We start from the raw sequence: 23,714 nt of genomic DNA, 5'->3' as shown, positions 1-23,714 counted from the left end.
GGGAGCGGTGATAAGGGATGAGTATGGGTAGAAGAGAGACAAGAGAGATAACATGGAGGTTAGCCAGAGAGAGTGAGATGAAGAGTATGTGGACAGTGAATTGGGAGGGAAAGGTAAGAACCCAGTTGACAATACCAGCATATGTTGTGTTCTGGATGCTGGAATACTGGTATTTCAACAAAGCTCCTTGATTAGATTAACCACCAGAAAAACCATGCTGTTTGACCAGTTCATGCTTATACTGGCTCACCAGCTAGACCAGCCTGGACCAGCATGGAAAGTCATGATGGCAGGTGTTGCAGGTGAGACAAAGTGAGTTAAACCACAGTATGATAATAATTAAATAGGTAAATATATAAATAAAAGGCTCAGTCTAGACAACCCATCAAAAACACACTTCACACAGCAAAAACTTACTACTGCACACAACACATACAATTACTTATTGTATATATAACTACAGCAAGCAGTACAACATAATATACTAAACAGGGATGGGAATTAGCTAGAATTTAAATTCCTCTTCTTAACCATTCCAGCTCCTTAATGGCTTTTTTAGTGATTCTTTTAGTCATTTCAAAGAATAAATACTTGAAAAAAATAAATAAAAAGGTGATTTTAATAATTAATAATGTTAAACAATTCTTGGAAAAGATTTTTCAGTACATTAACACATACATGTGCAAGAACTGTTAACAGAACTGGACATCATTTAATTGTGGTATTAAAAAAAAACATATGGAATTCATTTGTGAATAAAGGTACATTCATGGCATTTAAGTAGTTAAGACTTGTACTCTTACAACTTGTACCACATGACCACCACATCATCATGCAGAAACACTCAAAATAGCAAGGGCTTCAGCAGTAAAATAGTTAAGCATTTATTTCAGAATAATTCTGTTTAGTAATTCCCATAACTGATTATTGTTAATGTCTTAATAATGCATGAGTAATCGGATAATAAATGAGAAAAAATACAATTTAATGTAGCTATCAAAGAGTTAAATAACTAATACCCCACTAAATAATTAACTATAAACTATAAATATTATTTGAATAATGACTGTTAGTTGTTATATTGTGGTTTTGTCTATTGATTACTGAAATTCCACAAATTAATTTTGCCGTTAATAGTGTTGCAACAGAAATACATAATTCAGATCACAACTAATAGTCCCGGGTTGCCATCTACTAAATGTGGTAATTACAACATAAGAAGCAGTTCTTGATTCCCAACCCAAAGACTATGAGTATACTAACGGAGAATGCCTTACGGGGACCAATAAAATTATGACAAACATATTCTCAACGCTCAACATGAGTTCAGCAAGCAAACTTCTCTAGTCTCCTAAAACACACACTGCAGCACGGTTCCAACTGGGATTCTCATAGGTACATATTCCAAAGATTCTGATATGCTTCTCTATGTTGTAGTATAGGTTACATTAAGCATTAGTGCATCATTAAAGCAAGCTGTGATTGCACAGGATGACAAATCTCACTAACCACACTGTATACCACAAAGGCAGTTCCAAACAATTCCATGCACGTATACCACACAGAGCACTACAACGTTATGCCAGGAGGCTGTTACTAACTTGGCAGGAGTGTTGGTAATAACCTACAATGGGCGAAAGCAAACAGAAACAAGGAAATTGGTTAGCAACTCACATTAACTTAACATGGAAGGGTTGTGCCAGTGAAAGTTCTTCAAGATGAGGAATCTCATCAGATTTTCAAGGTGCAGTGTGTAATTTCAGAATTGTAAAAATAATGCCTGCTCAAACACTTCCTGTCTTCCTGTCTTCCACAGGATGTCCTGCCCTAAACTCAAGCTACTGATTGACCCAACATTGATCCAGTCGTGCTGCTCAAATAGACAAATTCTGTTTGTGGCACAGAAATTACACACCAATGTGTGTGTGTTTGGCGTGAGTGATATGACGTGTTTGTGCACACAGTAGCGAGTCGCCTTTCAAAGAGGCAAATAAATAATTAACTGAACGCGAAAGATGCGTCACTGACCACAACTGACAAAAGAGAAATACATTTTCATAAGAGTGCCTCCCTGCAAAGATGTGACAGGAGGGAGTGGTGGGGGTGTATCAGTGTAGTTAGGAAACTGAACCCTGAAATTCCATGACCTTTTATAGGGAGAGCCGCGCCAGGTGCTTTCTCACCCGTCTCCAACCGTAACACTGGACGGCCTGAGATTTCCTCTGGGCTGAGGCACACGCTAAGACCCTTTTCACCGCATATGAGGAAGAGAGTAAACGGAGAGGGGTACAGGACATTGTCGTCCATTTACCTAATCCACCACAGTACTGCCAAAGTGCATTGCTTTGAGGTTACAACACAGAAGTGAAACTGTCAAACTGGGAAAGTGATATGGTGCATTTAATGTCTTAATACAACAGCTTGCTGTGCTTATAAGAACACAAATCTATGCAGATACAAATCTAGGGTCTGTTTTCAAACATAGGGTTTGTTTGTTTGATTTTTAAATGTTTTTGAAAAAAAAAAAAGTCTCTAATGCTTAGCAAGGCTGCATTCATTTGATCAGAAATATAGTAAAATTGTGAAATATTATTACAATTCAAAATAACTATTTTCTATTTTAATATATTTTAAAAATGTAATTTATTCCTATAATGGCAAAACTGAATTTTCAGCAGCCATTACTCCAATATAGAAATCATTCTGATATAATATTTTGGTGAACATTTCTTCTTATTACAAGTGTCTTACTATTATCAAGAAAAACAGTTGTGCTGCTTAATATATTTGTGAAAACCATGATAAATTTTCAACAGAAAGTTCAAAAGAACTGCATTTTTTTTTATAATAAACTGTAAAATGTCTACAGTTACTTTTGATCAATTTAATGCATCCTTGCTAAATAAAATTAATAGGTATTAATTTCATCCCAAAAAAAACAAACAAAAAAAAATTTACTGAGCCCAGAATTTAGAACCGTAGTGTATTTTGCATTTTGACAGCCAATTTTTTTTCAATCTAACTCTGGTGGATGCATTATCTGGTATAACTTGATCACTGTACCTGAAATCAACTGAAGCCTCAGCACAAATTTGTCTTGCACATTCCTTCAGAGGCTTGAAGCTTTAACTAGATCCTCCTCTGGCCTGCTAATGCCAGTGGGGGATAGGGTCAATGTAACAGATGTAACCTCTCTTTTCTGAATGTTGCATAGCCGCTGTCATTCTTCTGTCAAAAACAACGTTAGCAACCATGTGGGGCTGAACTATAACCGACCCACTAATTCTAACCTCTTTTATAAATACTAAACTCTTAATTTAGCAATAAACACTATATTTTTTAAAGAGGACTGGTTAAGGTTTACCGCACTCGATCTATGATTACATACCCACTAGGCATGCCTGACCCCGAGCTCTTAACCCTCTCTTGCAGCATGACCATCTCTCGCAATGTCTCTGCAGAGTACAGACCGATGGGGGTGTTATACTGCTGGCTTTTTTGCCCGGTGGTGGATTTGTCCCTCGGAGCAGCTAAATGGCTTTGAGCAGGAACAGAAGTGTCTCTGCTACTGCTCACCACAGTGCTATAGGACTGGTTGGTGTGCTTGCTTGAGTAGCTAGAGTTTGTCTCAGCAGACGCTGAGAGAGCCCCATTCATTTGCAAAGGCTGATCCTTAAAGGGGAACGTGCATGTGTGTGGACAGTGTTGAGAAAGAAAGAACAGAAGGAGCTGGTCAAAAAGCTTAGAATGACAACAATTTAACTACGTTCACACTACATAAACTATGTAAGTTAATTTGAAAACTGATGAGTTGATGTTTTACTGAAAGCTACAGGAATAGTTCACCCCAAAAACATTTTATTCAGTCATAATTTACAGTATGCACCCTTGTGTTGTTTGAAAAACATATGAATATTTTTTATATTTTATTTGCAGAATGCTTATTTTAAAGCTTTATAGCCCCTATTTTGTATTCATTAAACTGAAGTGCAGGCAGGACATTTCGAAAAATACTCTACCTCCTTCTTGTTGAAACAAAGAAAGTCTGATCATATTGATTTGTAACCAAATGAAGGTGGGAAACGACTCATGTTTTGATTAAATACCTTATTTTTTACATTCTAAAACATAATGAGTTTGTACACTACCATTCAAAAAGATCAGTTTTCATAGATTTTTTTTTTAAGTCTCTTAAGATGTCTTGCTCACCAAGACTGCATTTATTTGGTGAAAGCACTGTAAAAACTGTAAATGTTATTACAATTTAAAGCAATATACATTTACAACTGTATTTATTTAGATGGAAAGCTACATTTTCAGCAGCCATTACTCCAGTCATTTCCTTCAGAAATCATTATAATTTGCTGATTTGATGCTCAAGAAACATTTCTTGTTATTATCAAAGTTGAAAACAGTTGTGCTGCTTAATATTTTTGTGGAATCCGTGACTATGAAATTTGATAAAAGTCTTCACTGTCACTTTTGGTCATTTATTGCATCTTTACTGAGTAAGTATGTTTTGAATGGTAGTGTATGTACTAATCAGGACTTTGAATCAAGGCTTTATGAGCTTTTCTTTTGTGTGACTAACACAATATTTTTAATAAAATGCCAAACTAATTGTTATCAGCATTACATTAACAATGGTTAGTTAACTTTTTGCTGAGTATGCAAAGTGAAAACAAACAGGGGAATCATAAGGCTTTTTACTAAAGCAGAACATTTGTAACGATATCATAAATGATAAAGGCATCCTGAATTGAGGGAAGCCAAAGAACAGAATCTATTATCTTACCCTCTAAAAAGAATCTTTAATATAATCCTATAAAAAAAAATCCCCTTTTAACTGTGGACTTCAGCTGAAGCTTGCTCTGAGGCCTAAATTATACTTTCTCTAATTCTGACATTTCATGAACATTCATGTGGAACGTAATGTGGACATTCAATATGGACTTAAAATATCTGAATTACATGGACATATACTGTGCAGATGTATGCAGAATGCATGAGTGAGTGGTGCATTAGTAACGTGTGACAGACCTTCTGATGGGGGATCACAGGCATAGGGGAGTCAATCCTTGGTGCTGTCATGGTAACTGGAGTGGGTCGCTTTGACCTATGATAAAATTGAGTAAACATTTGAAGTAAATGACAGAAGTGCTAAAGGATCACATATTTTATGACAAAATTGCAATGTCCAGTGTTGAACTATAAACATCTCACACACAGTTCTAGATACACAAATTATCAGTTTTCCTGGTCTCTTCTTAAACTTTCCTTTGAGATTGAACACTGGCACATTTACAATATAATGATGAATCCCATCCTCAGCCGAAGCTTTTTTTTTTTTTGCAGCTATCAGAAAAATGCTTTTGTCCAAACAGACGTTGTGCCGAATTGAACCTTTTCAGAAGAACAAAAATCAAAACATTACTTGCCTTGTACACAACAAGGAAAACACTAACATACTTCATAGTGCACATTGTTTGAAAATTTGTGCAAAACGAAAAGCACAAAGAACAATTGACACAAGAGAAGTCCTTGGAACACAATACAGGTTGACGACAAAGCAAACAACATATCTTGACAAGTTTTAAAATCCCTGCAGGTATGCTCAAAGAGGGGAAATAAAGGTGAACATGCCTTTTGGGGGTTTTGCTCTTGATAAAGTGAACTTACAGTAAACCTGACTTGATAAATAAGACACATCAGAATAGTAACCTGCACTGGAGAGATCAAGGATGTATTTACAAACTCATATATTTCATGTATCTCACAGATGACTGGTGCAGATATGGTCCATGAGGAAGATACACTAACCCAAGCATGCCACTCCCTCTGAATGGGTCACAAAAAAAGAGATTTTTCTGAGTAATTTGAAGCTTCATCTATTGATAATTGATATTTGTACTACATGCCTAAAATAAATGACAGATATCCTTCAATACAATCTTTTTACCCAAGAGCCTTCAATGTGTCCCAGTTATGACTTTTTTTTCTGCTATCATCTTTATCGACCTGCATCTGCCTCTCTGCTTACATACGTGAATTGGTGGGCGGGGCTTAACAGGCAGTGATGTAGAAGCAGGTGTTGATCTTCTTCTGTGGAGGCGGTGTTTGACCACACTATTACATTATAAAGTGGCACATTCCACAACCTGTCGCTTTGGCTGACTGGCTTCAATATAAGCTGTTTATAGACTAACAAGAAATTTTTTGAAACTTACAGGATGTTTTTATAGTACAATGACCTCTTACATGTCAAATGGTCAATTGAATTTTGATTTCTCAGTTTATGACCCCTTTAAAGTTTGGGGCCGATAAGATTAAAAACAGTTATACTGTGAAATATTATCAAAATTTAAATATTTTTTTTCTATTTGCATTTTAAATATATTTTATTTTCATTATTTCAGCCTTCAGAGTCACATGGTCCTTCAGAAATTATTTTGATATGCTAATTTGATGCTCAAGAAACATTATCAATGACTTTTTCAAAAATATTAACATATTTGAGGAAACTGATACTTTTTCAGGATTCTATGATGAATATAAAGTATGAAACTGATGAGAACAACAGCATCTATTTAAAATGCATCCTGAATGCATGCTGAATAAAAGTATTAATTCATTTAGAAATCTTGTTGAATAGTAGCATATATTTTTACACTTAAAGTGCAACAATATATTTTTTTAAATGCTTTTTTCCTTTATTTATTACCTTTCAGTGTAATACTTCAAGCAGTGCACTTCATGCATTAATTGTATTTGTAAATCTAGCACACAATTAAGATGAATACAGAGCTAGTTAAATGAATGTAAATAAAGTTGCATGAGTTCTGATCTAACTGAAAAGTTTGAAAGTCATATCCATATAAGAATTAGAAAATGATCCAGATCAACTGATCGTAGCCTTGCTTAAAGCTATGCTGTGTCAGTGCTGGGCAGCCTTGAGCTGGAGCACAAAGCTGGAAAATAGCAAATCAAGTTAATTTGTGTATGAGGTTCCCAGTGGATGAATGGACTCTCACCAGAGGCTGTGAAGAATGATTTTAGAAGCTGCAGCTTCTGAGTGGATGATATTCATTGTCTGTTTTGAAGAGCTTTTTAAATGCGTGGATGCTTGGCTATAGGACGCTTGTCTAGTAATGCTGAACATGAGTAATATGAATCAGCAGCCAGTCTGATCTGATAAAGCCAGTGAGTTGTCAGATGTGTCATAATACTCTTTATATGTTCTTTTTCGACTAACATGAAGGCAATAAAATCACATCACCTTTCCCTGGCTAAACACGTACTGAGCTCATCTGAACTCACATAAAATCTCCGTCACATTTGTTTATGATATATTGAAGCTGCAGTCTGTTTACGGTTCATAAAAATTAATCCCATGATTGACTACACTGAACAGTCAAGGCCTGCTTTTGTTACACTGCAGTGAATGAGCCAACAATAGCATCTTCATCACAGTAACCCATACCCTCCATCATCTGTATTTACTATAATTACTTAAATCAATAATTTGCTTGTAGCTACAGAATTGACAGACCCCACAAGAGGATGAGAAAAAGTGAAGATACAGGGTGTTACAAACTTATGGTCGCCAAAACAGATTAAATAGCAGTGTGCATCACAGTGTAAACATGACAGATCACCAGAATGGAAGAAACTTAAACGGGAATCATCCTGGGATGTTTTCCCTGAGCTTTTAAATTGCAATAATATTTCACAATATAACTGATTTGACTGTGCTTTTGATCAAATAAACTCAGTCTTGGTGAGCATAAGAGACTTCTTTAAAAAAAAAAAAAAAAATCTTACTGATCTCAAACTTTTGATCTCAAACAAGAGTTACACACACACACCTCCAAAACACTAGCAATGCACTGTACCTTTGCATGGTGAGGGCCAGATTGAAGTTGGCAGACTTGATCTTGTTTTGGGCCTCCAGGTGTGTCATCCCCTCTGTGCTGACCCCATCAATGGCCACGATGATGTCACCCTGAATCAGGTTGCTGGAAGCTGCCTTGCTCCCGGGTGTAATCTGCCACAAACCAAACAAGCTTTTAAATTAAATACTGACAGGTCAGCACTTTTGCAAACACAATACTTAGACATTTGATAATGTAAGTGGGATGTATGAATAAAGCTGAACAAAAGGAAAGGCTCTGTCATCTACAGGTGCTTGCTTGATACACTCTCAATAAAATCAGCAGAGGATAAAACCACATTCTGATTCTGAATCCATGACAGCTGGGTGCACAAAGAGATCTTAAGCACACATTTGGCATGCTGCATGCTTGGTGCTGGAACAGACAATGTGCTCCTCTTTCTAAAAATAAGACTGAGTTTGCAGAATAAAGTCACATGCTTAGTCTACAGACCATAAGTCTGAAATAATGCATATGCATAAAATGCATGGTCATGTAGATGTCTAAGGACTGTCTCATTTACAAAAAAGCAGTGTGAATGCAAAATGAATAAAGCTGATTTCAGATGTGTGCATGTTTCTCTCTCTAATCTCTTTTGGCTAGATTATGAAGTTTTGACTCTATGTTTTCCTGAGTAAAATCTCCCATTGAGAAGAACTGAAGAACTGACTTTGCATTTTTCCATCTTTTTTTCCCCATCTTTTTTCCATTTCCATCTGTTCTGAATTTTTAATGAATAAATTTATCCATACACATGTGAGCCAAGGCTTTAAACAGAAGTGCCAAGACTGCAAAGCCTATTTCAACCCAGCCATGAAAAGAAAATTAGAATTATGTGTCTGAAACATTACTCTGTGAAAGTTAGTTCCCTTTCAGTCAGTCACATTCAACGTTACGTTGACATTGACGTTAGGGGTTTCACTTCAGAGCCCCAATCACCTCTAAGCATTACAAGCAATAGCCAATGACAAGTGGCAAATGGAATTTGAATGCTAAGCCACTCCCAGTACATGGATATATAAGATAGCGGCGTGTATCCACTATTTCAGTTTTTTGCTTCAGAGCTGATCGCTTTGTAAGCGCCTGTGACGGGTGGGGCGGGGCCGAGAGCCATGGGAACGGAGCGAGGCCGGTGGAGTGATTGGGAAATGAGCGACATCTGCTCCACTCACCGGTCTCGAGTCCCACGGAGGAGACTGGGAGGATACAAAAGAGGAGCGACGACAGTGAACCGCTCAGTCACCGCTGACCCCTCGGGCAGCAGTACACACATTCTCAATGAAAGAACAATTTCCTTCATCTTTGGGTCAGATGTGTCAGGATCTGTCAGTGAACGATGCTTTGCTTCCTCACTATCAGTCTCAGCACACTGTTTTGCTACTCAAGAGGTTGTGGTTGCAGGATGCTCCACTTCCTCACACTTCCCTTGCTGCCTTCCCACAGGAACCGGGGAGTCAGGTAAGAGCTTCTCCTCTGCCTCTACTTCCGGATGCCACGCTTCCCAGGTTGGGCCCTCTTCCTCCCCTCTGCTACCCCACCATGGGTACGTCAGGAATCGTCCATATGTTGCCGCTTGCTTGGAACTTGGGGGCCTGGACTCAGTCAACATGACAGCATGTCTCACAAATGAGCATGCTCATTCGGTGATGAATTTCTTAAATTCATTCAGGGGGAAAACGGCAATTCTTCTAGAGCAATTTCAGAGGCTCCTCTTGCGCTCTCATGACAGCTTACCCTTCCGGGAAAACGGAGACTCCATCCCCAGGTGGTCTGGCTGATTTGGAGTCGATTCAGGGAAGCCCAGGTGTACATGTTCACTTTCCAGGAATCCTCACACTGCCATCTGTTCTACTCCCTGAACGAGGCCCACCTCAGCACAGATGCACTGGCACACGGCTGGCACCAGGTTATGCGCAAGTACGCCTTTCCCCCAGTGTGCCCTCTTGCTCAGACTCTGCACAAAATTAGGGAGAACGAGGAGCAGGTCCTGATGCTTGTGCCATATTAGCCCACCCTAATCTATCTCATGCTTCTCGCAACAGCCCCTCCCTGGAGAATACCCCTGAGGAAGGACTATCTTTCTCAGGGGCAGGGTCACTATTTGGCACCCACATCCTGATCAGTTGAACCTGCATGTCTGGCTTCTGGACAGGAAGTGGCGGACCTCACTGGCCTCTCACGGGCTGTGATAGATACTATCACTCAGGCTAGGGCCCCCTCTACCAGGCAGGCCTGTGCTCTGAAGTGGAGTCTGTTCATTGATTGGTGTTCCTCTCACTAAGAGGACCCCCAAAGATGCCCGGTCAGAATTGTGCTTTCATTACTGCAAGAGAAACTGGAACAGAGGCTGTTCCCCTCCACTTTGAAAGTGTATGTCGCTGATATTGCAGCACATCATGATGCAGTGGATGGAAGATCCTTGGGGAAGCACGATCTGATCATCAGGTTCCTGAGAGGCACAAGGAGATTAAATCCTCCAGACTGGTCTTATTCCCTGTTGGGATCTCTCTGTTATCCTGGTGGGATTTTTTGACCCCTTCGAGCCACTTGACTCAGTTGAGGTCAAGTTCCTGTCATTTAAGACAATGTTCCTGGTTCTTCCATGTTATGGTTTCCCTTTGTAAACCTGTGTCTTTCCCTGGACAGTTTTTTCTGTCAGTCCCTGTTGTGTTCCCCTGTACTGGGGTCAAGACAGTTTGTTAGACTGCTGTGACCAGTCTTACTATTCACATTCCTTTTTGGTTGCGTCTCCGCATCAATGATCAGTGATCTGGCTTATGGGGTGTTGGGTAGGTTGCAGACTGAGGTGCATCTGTCCTGACAAGCTTGCTTCAACCATGAACATTACAAAAAATACCGGGATTCTTTCTCGGCTCCTCAGCACAAACCTGAATGAGTGGATGCATGCTTCCATCTTATAAACCCATATGTACGGGGAGTGGCTTGGCATGCCAATGCCATTCACCAATTATCATTGGCCATTTCTTGTAAAGAGATTGGGCTCCCAAGTGTCAACGTAACATCTCCATTGCCTCCTTCAGGGAAGACATTTGTTGTCAATTATCCAAAACCTATCAAGCAGTAAGATTGCTAAAGCTTTGCAACTACATAAGACGATTTGGAGAAAAAGTGAGCATTTTTATTTTAGTCAATGGTGACTAAACATTTTGATTATAAACATACTTCAAAACAAGTCATACAGGTTTGGAATAACATGAGAGTCAGTAAATGATGACAGAATTTCCATTTTTGGGTGAACTATCCCTCCAAAATGCTTCACTCTAAGCCACAATGCTAATAGAACAATCAATTTAACTAAAGTGCCAATTCATGGGTCACCTTTGGTATCATACCTGCAATATTTTTGCCAAGATTATTCTTTGGTTTTCAGTTATCTAGATCAGTGTCAGACATTGATCAGTGTCTGCTATTTGATACTCATTAACTAGTGGGAAGCTTTGAAAGCCTGTGGTACCTAAATTGAGACTTTGACAAACCAGCAAATGGTCCAGCAGGAATATCAAACTGACAGACAGAAAAGAACAGCAGAGCTGGCCGAACAACATCATTATGCACTGGCTACAATAAATGATGGAATGAAAAATACTCTTTTTTTGAAGTTGCATTCAAATTACACTTGGCTTAGAAATCTGAGAAATGTGTGGATAGATGGACACTTTTGTTTCTTAAGGTCCTGTCAAGTTAGCAAAAAAGGTACATTGTTTATACTGTATGAATCACAGTTTACACAGAAGTCACTTTCAAACCAATCAGCTTTCTGTTGGTCAATGCAGCGAATATCACATGTACAACTTGAACTTGTTGTGGATTTGCATGTATTTCTATTGAAAAATCAGCAGTACAACAGTAAATGTAGCCACAACTTTATTGTTACTGCTGTTATTCTCCTCTGATACTTTTTACAGACTCATCCCTTTACATCAAAGGTCAGACAATTCAATCGGCGTAAAAGAAAGATTAAAACTATCATGCATCAAGGATATCTGGTTACTAATGTAAAGCTGATAATTGTTGGGCAAACACAGAGTCTTTGATTGCACCCCTTGAGTGTTTGCTTACAAAATATTTTGGTTAATTTGATTATGCTTTAGGCTTGCAATAAGAGTGTAGAACTTATCTTATTTGATCAGGTTTAATCATTACAAATATTTTTACTCAAAATAATAAAAATAAAAAAAAACATGAAAAAGCCTGCAGATTCAATCTCGTCTTGATATTTCACTCCATAATATCTCATAAATCAGTGCCGTTGTTGGGAAAAGCTTGCAGCATCTGGCTACTGTGTGTTATATCTATGTGATGTGAATACGGTATGTGACAGCTGTGTTTCCACTACTGTGGTCACATCCACACTGTGGATGAGCTTAACATGATCAATGCAATCCGACACCTGGATGGTCAATATCCAAGCACTTCACACATACTCATTGGCAAATATGACAGATTGCATTTGCCCTTCTTACATACTGCCGTGGCACAGTTTTTGATAATCATTTTCTCAAATTTATTAACCAGCTCAAGTTCACTGACCATGTTTATGAACTGAACCCAACATAATTGCAGCTCCCAACTGGAAAGCTCCTATCCTCTGGAACAAATTCACAAATAACTAAAGTCTGTCTCATATGCTTATTGAGGTACAAGACTGTAAGAATAAGCCACACTAGATTTGGCAAAAAAAAAAAAAACAACAACACTCAACTTAGTCTGCTGGTCTGGGTATCAGTCAGAATCTAACATCCAGCCCTTGGTTAAATCGAGGTTGGAATGATTATGCTCACAGTTAAATGGCCACGTTGAGACCAAAATAGCCTTAAATGACAGGCTTCTTCCTCCTCCTTTCAAAAAGGTGTTCTGTATATATAACTACCCACAGTGGGTAGCAATTGCAGTCATTTTCCTGCTTGACAGCTGCTCTAAATTGTATCTGTGCAAATGGTGCTACCCACTAGAGTGCAGGGGTTGTTTTAAGAGTCTTTTTCCTCTATAAACATCAAGTCTAATTGCCACATCTAACAGGGGGAGTGTCCTGCCACCTTCAGACAGGCCACTGTGACAGTAATGTTCATCCCCAAAAATTGACCTGTGCTACAAATTAAAACGGTTACTTTACCCAAAAATGAAACCCATTAACACGGGTTTGAAATGATATGCATAAGTATATGATGCTGGAATTTAAATTTCTGGGTGATTCGCCCCTTTAAGGCTTCATTATTTATGTTGAATATTAGGCCACATAATATAAAATTTGGCAGAAAAAAAAACAAATGGATAAAGATGTTTTGCAAAACATTTTTAATTCAGATTGACTTGTTTTAGTAAATGCACCGGTACTGTTGCTTTGTGCCGGGGTTAGCAAAACTAAAGGCAAAAGGAAATGGAAGGGAGCATGGGAAAACAAAGGCTTGGAGAGATTGAAGGGAGGATTAACAGGCCTGGCACACAAAATATGCACTAACTCTCCATTCTAGCTCATTCCAATTGATGCCTGGATGAATGAGTGGCTGATATGCCAGCTCAAATCTCCTGCTCACTCACAACAACACAAAGGAGCTGTTCTATGGGTCAAGTAAATGGCAGAGGGGAAAGGCCAAAGGGAAAACTAGAGAGAAATTTCATGGCTAGATAGATGGACTGTAAAGCAAAAATAAAATGAATTCAACATGAAACCAAATGCACCCTATATATTTTCTTAATAAACATTCCTGGTCTCCTTGGATAAAATCAAGATAATGGATAAAGTCCCACTATTTTTATAGCCTTGTACTCTGTGGTTTCTAAGTAAACACAATAAGATCTGTACCAATCATGATTTGAATTGACAGTCATGGTATCAAAATATCTGAAATGGTGAAGACTTTATCAGTTACATAAAACAGAAGTAGCAATACTCGCTCATGATTGAGGCCTGAGTACTTAACCAGATGGGCTCATTTATGCTAACAAGACCGAAAAGAATCCGACACCATATGAATGCAATGTGACCTGATCCTCCCTCATATAAGAGCTGAGTAAACCTGCCCGACACCAAATGAATACAACACATGTGAAAAAGACCAAGAGTTTATCACAACACATCAAAGCCAACCTGTTGAAATATCTGAGTACAAGCTTTGGTTAAAAACATCAAACATTTCTGTACTGCTGGACGGAAGCGTGTCATTTTGGTTTATGTTGGTATATAATAGCTCTTAAGAGTCTTCCCCAGCAGGACTAACTTGAACTTCAGCAGCCTAAAAACAGCTCTGCCTGTCAGCAGCCCCAGCTTCAGGCTCTCGTGGCAAACTCCAAGACTGGCACTTGCTGCCTACTGGTTTGGGACTATCTGAGAGAGACTACCATTACATAATAACATTATTAACACAACTATTTGAGGGTCATACAATTTGCTCTGAAGAACGTCCTGAGTGTTTTCGATTCCTGACTTAATACATCAAGTTCAATGAATTGCATGCTTTTATCATCAAGTTAGTCTGGTGGACCACAACTGACTGGCACCGTGACTTAACCTGGTCCAATGAGACACAAAATCAGCCAATAAGAAGATATTAGATGCTTAATGAACAGTTATGTGAAGCAATATTTTGTACCAAGGACATTTCACGGTAGGCTAACCAGTGTCAAAAACAGAAATCAAACAATCAACAAAACCTCCTGTCACTTGTTGCAAGCAAATAATTATTCACTGCATGCAACTGTTTTCCAAACAAATATTTATAGAAAAAACACAGAATAAAAAAAATATTAACATATTTTTCTGATGCATGTAATATACACTACCATTCCAAAAAATTTTGTTTAATTGGAAGTCACTCACCAAGGCTACATTTATCTGATCACACATACAGTCTAAACAGCAATGTTGTAAAATATTATTACAATTTAAAATAACTATTTTAATATGTTTTTAATTTGCAAAGCTGAATTTTCAGCAGCCATTACTCCAGTCTTTAGTGTCACAATCCTTTAGAAATCAAGCAAATCAATACGCTGATTTGCTACTCAAGAAGGATTTCTTTATTATATGATTATAAATTTGCTACTTAATAGTTTTGTGGAAACCATAAAACTTTTTTCAGGATTCTTTGATGAAAGTTCAAAAGAACAGCATTTATTTAAATCAGGGTTTTTTTTTAATAGTTTTTTTTTATATATTGTCAGTTATGATCAACTGAATGCATCCTTGTTAAATAACATTGATATTTTTAAATGGTAGTGTATGTTGTTAAAACATATATACATATTTTGCCATGGGGCCAGTGTATATATATATATAATATAATATTTTATAAATACACTGAATAAGTACATTACACAAAAAAACAAGTAACCATGAAAGACTGACTGTAGCCCCTTTTTTCTTTCAACTAGCTCTTGGGAACAGAGAATGCAATAATCAGCTTTAAAAATTAAGTAGGTTTGTGTTCATCTGCCAGCATCAATCTTCCTGAAGACTGACTGGAATGAACAACTTCCCTCGGCTCATTAGAGAATAGGCGTGTGGAGAGATGTCATATAAGCAGTCCAGCACTGGAAAGTCACAATGAAAATCAACACTGTTGGGGACACTCTCACAAGGGGTGTTGTGCTATTTCTAGAACTTAAAAAAACATTTTTACATGTGGTCCAAGTGAAGAGACAGCTACATTTGTGTCATTAATCCTACACACTGATAGTATTAATGCAGATCAAATTTAAGCCAACCATAAAACTCAATCTTCACAAGCTTTAACTGGATGCTCAGTGAATTCCATGTGAATGAGAGTAGCCCTTAATTTGAAATATCCATATTTGAACTCCCTAATATCATTTCACAAAAGTGAAACACTATTCCACCAGTTGGTTCATTAGGGTACATCAAGAAAGCCCACAATAACATTATGCTGAGTTTTATATTAGGCTGCAGCAAATGCCCTTCAATGGATGAAACATCCTCAAACTATTTGGCAGATCCTAAACTGTGGATCTGTGCTCACATTTAACTGTAAAATCTTTTCAGAGGCAAACACATTTCGAATGACGCCATAGCATCAAATTAAATGTCACAGAACATTAGTGTAAGTATAAGGTGATTTAGTGATGGGTAACCACATCACTTTCCTCTTTTACATTGGCGGTCCCAACCCCCCTTTACTCCTACCACCAGTCAGATCAATAGTACAAATCAACTTCTCAACAATAATAAACAATACAAATGTTTGATTATTACACATTAGAATAATAAAAAAATGTTTGGATCTCAACTTAGTTTAAATGCTGTAGAGACATTTTGTAAATTTAGTAAGAATGCAAATGTTTGCTAATGTCTCTTTGTTGCTGTTACTTAATTACTGTCTAATGCATTCTCCAGATAAAAGTATTATTTTCCTTAGCAGCTCCTTTTCATCCAAACCACCCAGAGGTATTTATATCCCTCATCTGCTGCTTTCAGTTTGAACTGAATTGCAAGTTCATGCTTTCTGTGTGCCATCTGTTAACAGTCTGAGCTGCTCTCAGCCAACAGAAACCCTCATTTCAGCACCTAGCACTGTATAGGAGCACTCACAGTCATACACAAAATTATCTGACAACAATATTTCACCCAATTCAGAAGGTTATTTATTTATATTTAATGCTTAGCAAAACTGTAATATTGTGAAATATTATTAAAATTTCAAATAACTGTTTTCTATTGTATTTTTAAAAGAATTTAGCAGCCATTACTCCAGTCTTCAGTGTCACATGACACTTCAGAAATCATTCTAATATTTTGATTTGGTGCTCAAGAACCATTTCTCATTATTATCAATGTTGAAAAAATAAACAACAACATATATATTATTTATTTTATTTTATTTTTTGATAAATACATTTGTCAGGATAAAATATAAAAATATATGTAAAAGTCTTTGTCATTTCTGATCAATTTAATTCTTATATAATAAAATAATAACATATAATATCATAATAAATCATAACATATAATATCATAATAAATCATATTATATTATATTATATTATATTATATTATATTATATAGCTAATTAATTACTCTTCGATCTCAACAGCCCATGAACAGGTCCAGAACAGTTAATTATTGCATGTTATAACACTCAAAGTGTCCGGAACCGAACTGGAATTCTCACTGGCTGATCAGTAAATAACACCCAGGCCGTCTGTCTCCTGTGGGTTGGTGAATAATATTCATCCTCTTAAGTTACACTGATCTTCCTCAGACCTACTAATGTGATACTCACAGCAGATGTAAATCTACGTCTTGATTCAAATACAGAATAGCAGAACACTTCTTGCCTCATTTACAGCAGGCCCGCACACCTGTGAGGTACTTTTATAGAAAAGCCCCCTACTGAGCCAACCAACAGCCAGAACAAATGTACTGGGTACCATCTGTCACTCTACAGTGACTGACTAGGCCCTGTGCTACTGGTCTTTTCCTGTAGACAAACAGACCTGCCACACACATCTCGATTTAGATATTCTTAGTAACCAGTACAGTGAGACCAAATGGCTGTCAAATGTTGCAAATAAAAGGCCTAGATAAGCGTCAGAAGATTCCAGTGTGCATTACGATACTGTTGAAGGTGTACAGGTCACTATAATATGACTAACACTATGGACCACCTAGCATAGTGCAGGACAGACATTCTTCCTGACCGCAGACTATGTTGGCAGAGGTGACAGATTGGCAGTGCATCATCTCTTTGTGGCACGTATTGCCACTGTTTCACCACTCAATCACTGTCTGACATTTTTTACACAAGAGGATCTATTTTTTCAAGACCCTCTAATGCCAGCAACATATTGGGGCAGTGAATCTGTCCTCACTAGACATCTGAGAATAGGAATGTCCATGTGGAATGGGCTCTCACTTGACAGATACACTCCAACACAACCACACAAACAGATACATTTATAGTCAAACATACATATGCCAACAATATAACATTCTCTGATTTGTTTTCATTATGCTTTCACAAAGTAAAATGTTTCTCCTACTACTGTAGGTCAACTATGTGCATTTGCAGAGCTATAATTGTTACAGTACAATGAGAACTCACCCTTCTGTGATATTTGACCTTCCTGTCTTACAATACTGGCAAAATAAAGTCCTCATAAACACCTTTTTGCACTCATTCATGCTGAATTCCTTGTATATATCGAACTACAATTTCACAGAACTAGCTGTACAAGAGAAGCATTAGTCACCATGACTTCATGTCACATGCAAGGATAACAGCAGAACAAGGATGAATCGACTTGAGTGCAATGAACTCACAGCATGCATTTGTTCAATACAGTACAACTACATTGTAAATATGGATTTACAGGAGCCCTCAATAAAGCAGTATTGTAGAAAGATTATAAAATGATTCAGAAAATCCATTACACAATATCTAACAGCATTGAAGGGCAATGCATAAACTTTACACCAAGATACAAATCACTTCTTTGTGGCACAAACTGCACATGCCCAATGCAAATTTCCAAATCAAGAAGGATATAGCATAAGAATATAGGAGAGGCATAATAATTTTCATCATATTATGAGTAAGGTCATTACTACACATAACAAACAACTCTGGATCAGCAACATATCAGCATAGGATCAAGAACCAATATAACAATGAATGAACAAATGAACTACAAATAACCAAGTTACACTGTAGTGAAATGAAGGATCATTTTTTAAGTCTCATAATAAGATTGGAGAGTAATGTTTGAAAAAACTAAACTGAACTGCAATTGAATTTAATTGAATTCAAATTTGAGTGAAACTGAAAATTCTTTGTATTCAAACAAAACTCATGAAAACTTAAATTAAGTCGATTGGACTCAATCTACATTGATTTGTATCCAATAAATGGTGCTGAACTAATGAATCACTGTCTGTTTGGCCAGGATTTGGGGGTCTTACCCTGGAGACGGTGAGGGGCATGTTGAAGTCCTTGCCTCCTTGCAACCGGAAGCCCCAAGGTGAAGGTCCAGCGAGTGAAATTGTGTACGAACTCATTGTTCAAACAAATCCTGTGTATTATTTAAGCAACAGAATATCAGAACAGATGGGGAAAATGAATTTGGAGGGGGCGGGGCACGTGCCAAACAGCCTCTGAAAGAAGAAGAAGAAAAAAAAAAGTGTAAAATGAAAGTAACACTCACACCTCTCCGATAAAAAACAAAACAAAACAAAACAAAACAAAACAAAAAAAACCTGCAGGCCAAAAGGGTCAAAGTAAAAGCATAAAACAATGAATTCAGTCCCAGCCAAACTGCAACTAATGCAAAATAACTGGAGCAACAGAGAAGAGCTATGAGCCAGAGGAAGAGGATTCTTGCCTGTTCAAATGAGCTGGACAGACAGCCTAAGAATAGCTGCCCCTCTGCCGAGAGCGATAGCACTATGGCATTGTGGGGAGGGGGAGGAAGGGGAACTTATATGGCATGTAAGGGGACACCCAGAATGCCAGGCCTCCCATGATTCACAGGGCTAATATAGGCGCCTCTTAGGTTAAAAGATTTTTCTAGACTCCTTTCTTTAAGGGTGCCTCATCTATCTGGGTCCTGGGCAGGTTTTGGTTAGGGTTGGGCTTAATTCCTTGCAAGTGCAACCTGGCTGATTCTGAAAAAGGTTAACAAAAGGTTAGACTTAATTGGCAGCCCCTACGGACACAAACAAGCTTATCTCATGCATTCTGGGATTGAACTGTGTCTCCTGTTTAAATGAAGTGCTTATCAATTTTATCATCACTCTAAACAACTGGGTCAATAATATATTCAATATGTTTGAGGAAATTCAAATTTTAATAAAAAAAATAACAGTAAGGGCATTTTTAATGCCACAAAAGATTTAAAAAAAGATCACAGTTTCCACAGAAATATTAACCAGCTTAACTATTTTCAACACTCATAATAAAAAATGTTTCTTGAGCAGCAAATCAGCATATTTCTGGAGGACGATGTGACTCTGAAGACTGAAGTAATGACTGCTGAAAATTCAGCTTTGCATCTCAGGAATAAATTACATTTAAAAATATATTGAAATATAAAACAGTTAATTAAATTGTAATTATATTTCACTGCTTTTACTGCATTTTTAAAAAAATAAAATGCAGCATTGATGAGCATAAGAGACTTTTTTTTAAATCATTAAAAATCATTAAGCCCCAGACTTTTGAATGGTAGTATTTCTTCATGGATAGATTAACTTTAGATGCAATCAATCACTCTAAAGTCATACTAGCATTTAAAACATTCCACTGACACTGTAATCATTAATGTAAGAGGTAATTTTCTCATATTCTTTATTGCAAACAAACCTTGAATGGCATCTACATGAGATAATGTTATCCCAAGCATTCAGAGGCATCTGGAGGCTCTTTATGAGCAGCTTTAAACAAAGAATGAGTGGCAGTGAGAAAAGCTTGATATGCTCTTATTGCTCTCAGAGAGCCAAGATAAGAGGACCTCTCGTGCACTAGCACATCACAAGGTCCGCACCAAGACATCAGAGGGAAGATAACTACTGAGGGCCTGCCAGTTCACCCGGCCTAATTTGGGACACCACTAGTTTCCAGCTAAGTTTAGCACTCTTTGTCAATGGAAGAATTTGAAGTAATATAGCAATTGTGCCAATCCTGGACAGTGTGTGACATTGCTCTGATGCAGTGCTTGTCATTATGAACCCTGGCAAAGTCAACATACTATTATTGTAAAAACTTGTATTGTTTTTTTTTTTTTTTTTTTTTTTTAAGTTTTCAAAGTATTTTCTGATTCAAGTCGTGGTATCTTTTCTAACCAGACATAATGGTTTGCACCAAGGTTTCCAAGGTTTTGAATACTGACCTTCAAAAAAATAAATAAAATAAATTCACAACAAAACTGACAGCAGCAGCATCCAGAACTTGCCACCTGATGACAATATGTATTCCACCTCAATCATAGCTTTAAACAAAACACATTTACACCTTTTCACCATGCACAGTAGTGACTTAACGTTACATGTAGCTACTATAAACAAAAATCACTGATTCCTCTTTTAGTAGATAGAAACATGCAAAACATGTAAAATAATGTCCCATGCAAAACACCTCAAAGAGAATGAGCATCACTGAATCAGTGCTGCCAGAAGCCAAAACCAGATTCATGACCATGACAACAAATTCAAAACAATAACAGATACGCTACTGACTGCAGAATAGTCTATATTTAGACTCACATTATATTTATAGTAATATATCGGTTAGGTATGGATGAATGTGAAAATTCGTGAAGCCCTACAAATGCTTTCACGCGACTGCAGCCACTGAGCGTCTCGAGAACAGGGTCAAGCCTGTTGCCTCCATTTCCATCCAACAAACCATTAAACAACTTCTCAAACTACTGTTTCAGCCTACATTGCGTGCTAAAAGTTGCTTTATACTGACAGCCGCGAGCCTTGCAGTTTGCAGTCGCTCCGTTTCCTCCAGAGGCGAGCTCTCTGTCACTCACGCCAGATCCTTGGAACCCCGGGTGTACGTACGTAAGCACACGGGACGCAAATTGACCAATCATACTATGCTGAAGGATTTGCTCATGAATATTAATTATGGAATGTGGTGTTCCCCCAGTGAGCCTCAGTGATTCGCTGAAATGTAGACGGTTAGCTAATCACCTTGGCGAATTAACGAATCATCACATGGTGAGCGTTTGTCTCATAAATATTAAGTAGCTTTGTGATTGATGTGTTAGCTGTTTTTATACAGTCTATGTGTGTTAGTAGGGTTACCATGCAACGCATCAATAAATATTAATGAGCAAAGTCTTTTTTCCATAGTAGGATTCGTAATTTCTTACACGGGACGGGGGGGCAGAGGGCGAGGGATTTTCATTAGAGAGGAATTATTAAAGAGACAGTCGTCCCTCTGTTGTCCTTGTGAACTTAAACCAGACGCTTTTATTTTATTATTATTTTATTTTACGCATTTATTTTACTTTTATTGCATTTTATTCAGTGGGTTTTTCATGTTCAGATACAGCACACATTCCTTACAATCAGATTTTTCCATTAATCATATTGACACATTGATGTAAATTCGTAATGCTAGATGAATTAATATAAGCTTTTACACATGAGAAACTTTTCCTCTAAAGAGAAAACAGTGCTAAAAATACTTTTGTTACTTTTCCAACCCATGATGGAATATTGTGCAGAATTGTGCAAACATTTCTTGCTGTAATGTAATGGCATGTGTTTTTTCAAGAGCCATTGCTGAATTAGCAACTGGCACATTGCCCACAGGAGGTCTTTGTCTGAAAAAGCAGATGCTGCATTGTTTAGAAATGACTACCTGCGTCATAGTTGCAATGAGAGGACTCAGTGTAAGAGCATTTTAACCACAAACCACAGTGCACGCAGACATGATTAGGCCTACATGAATAATGTTCCCAAATACCTTTAAAAGAAGACTTGACTGAGATGGGAATCCACATATTTTACACTCACATGCTGGCAAATGTTATGCCCAATATTTCTAGCCTATTCCAGGATATACACACTGTTGTTCAGACTTTTGGGGTCGGTGAGATTTGTTTATGTTTTTGAATGAGACTCTTATGCTTACAACTGCATTTATTTGATCAGAAATAATAGTAAAAACATTACCGCTGTGAAATATTACAATTTAAAATATTTTTAAATACATATTTTTCCAAGATTCTTTTATGAATATGAAATTCAAAAGTTCTAAATGTTTTTGCAACAATGTAAAATTCTTTATTGTCACTTTTCAATTTTTCAGTTTAACCACTTTAATGCATCCTGGGTGAATCAAAGATTTAAAAACAAACCAACAACAACAAAAAACACTTACTGATACCTTTTCTTTTTTTTTAAATCTGTATTTTCTGTATTTGTTTGTCCTCTTCGCACCATGTTATTGACTGTTCATCAGAGTGTTTACATGAATTGGTCATTTTTCCTCTTCCCATCATCGTTAAGAGACAATAAACTTAAAAGTGGGCTCATGCAGTTCAACTCATGGCCAGAGGGATGCAGATGTGTTTTTCCTTTGGGCACAATTAACTCAAAATTACTTGCAGAACCATAAAAAGAAAATAATACTTCTAGTAAACAACGTATGTCTGTATCCCTCCTCATTCAGTTTAAGAGTGGGCTTCTTGTCATGAAAAAGCCCATTCATCCTCAGAAGCATTCATCTTGACAATATAGGAAACTTTAGCTGTATTCTCTAAATGCCAATGAAAAACCCATCAAAGCTGTGGTTGAGAAAAATTATCAAAGCATTACTGACAGCAAGTGTTGGTGAGGACAGCGATGTCTGAAGGCTAGAGAAACATCTTTATAAATAGACCAGCTATTTTTTTTTTTTTTTTTTTTTACTTCAGTGATGTCACTTGACAGTAAATATTTTATAAAGGAAAAATTACAATAATTCTTGCAAATTTGATTATGAAAGAACTAGCTCCTCTTTATATTTTATAAAGAAAAGAAACAATGAGTACAACTGCAGGTTTATTAAAAATAAATAAAAAGGGACAACCACATAAGTGCATTACAAATATACAATAATGTTCTCCTTGGTGTTGGAAACATACACTGTAAAATAAAATCTGTGACATTTACGGTAAAATACCGGCAGCTGTGGTTGCCAGAACTTCACAGTAAAAAATGTAATAGCAAAATTTTAGGTTTTAAAGACTTAACTCAAATTTACAATAAAATACCATATTTCATTAAATGATGTAATATTAATAAACCAACATATT

The 23,714-nt window shown here is 37.2% G+C and overlaps 1 protein-coding gene across 1 annotated transcript in view; it reads right to left on the bottom strand.

Annotated features, from left to right (window-relative positions):
• LOC109047022 (LIM domain-binding protein 3-like) overlaps positions 1–19,544 on the bottom strand; it is a 37,710-nt gene extending 18,166 nt beyond the window's left edge. The window contains exons 1-5 of the mRNA XM_042768306.1: positions 19,287–19,544; positions 18,868–19,059; positions 7,893–8,044; positions 5,041–5,116; positions 1,602–1,624 (exon numbers count right to left, since the gene is read on the bottom strand). Of these exons, the coding sequence (XP_042624240.1) occupies positions 1,602–1,624; positions 5,041–5,116; positions 7,893–8,044; positions 18,868–18,963 (347 nt within the window). The 5' untranslated portion in view covers positions 18,964–19,059; positions 19,287–19,544. The remainder of the gene's footprint in view (positions 1–1,601; positions 1,625–5,040; positions 5,117–7,892; positions 8,045–18,867; positions 19,060–19,286) is intronic.
• Between the last annotated feature and the right edge of the window lie 4,170 nt (positions 19,545–23,714).

The sequence above is a fragment of the Cyprinus carpio genome, chromosome A13 (genome assembly GCF_018340385.1).
Source record: "Cyprinus carpio isolate SPL01 chromosome A13, ASM1834038v1, whole genome shotgun sequence".
Taxonomy (NCBI): domain Eukaryota; kingdom Metazoa; phylum Chordata; class Actinopteri; order Cypriniformes; family Cyprinidae; genus Cyprinus; species Cyprinus carpio.
This window is presented reverse-complemented; position numbering and strand designations above follow the sequence as displayed.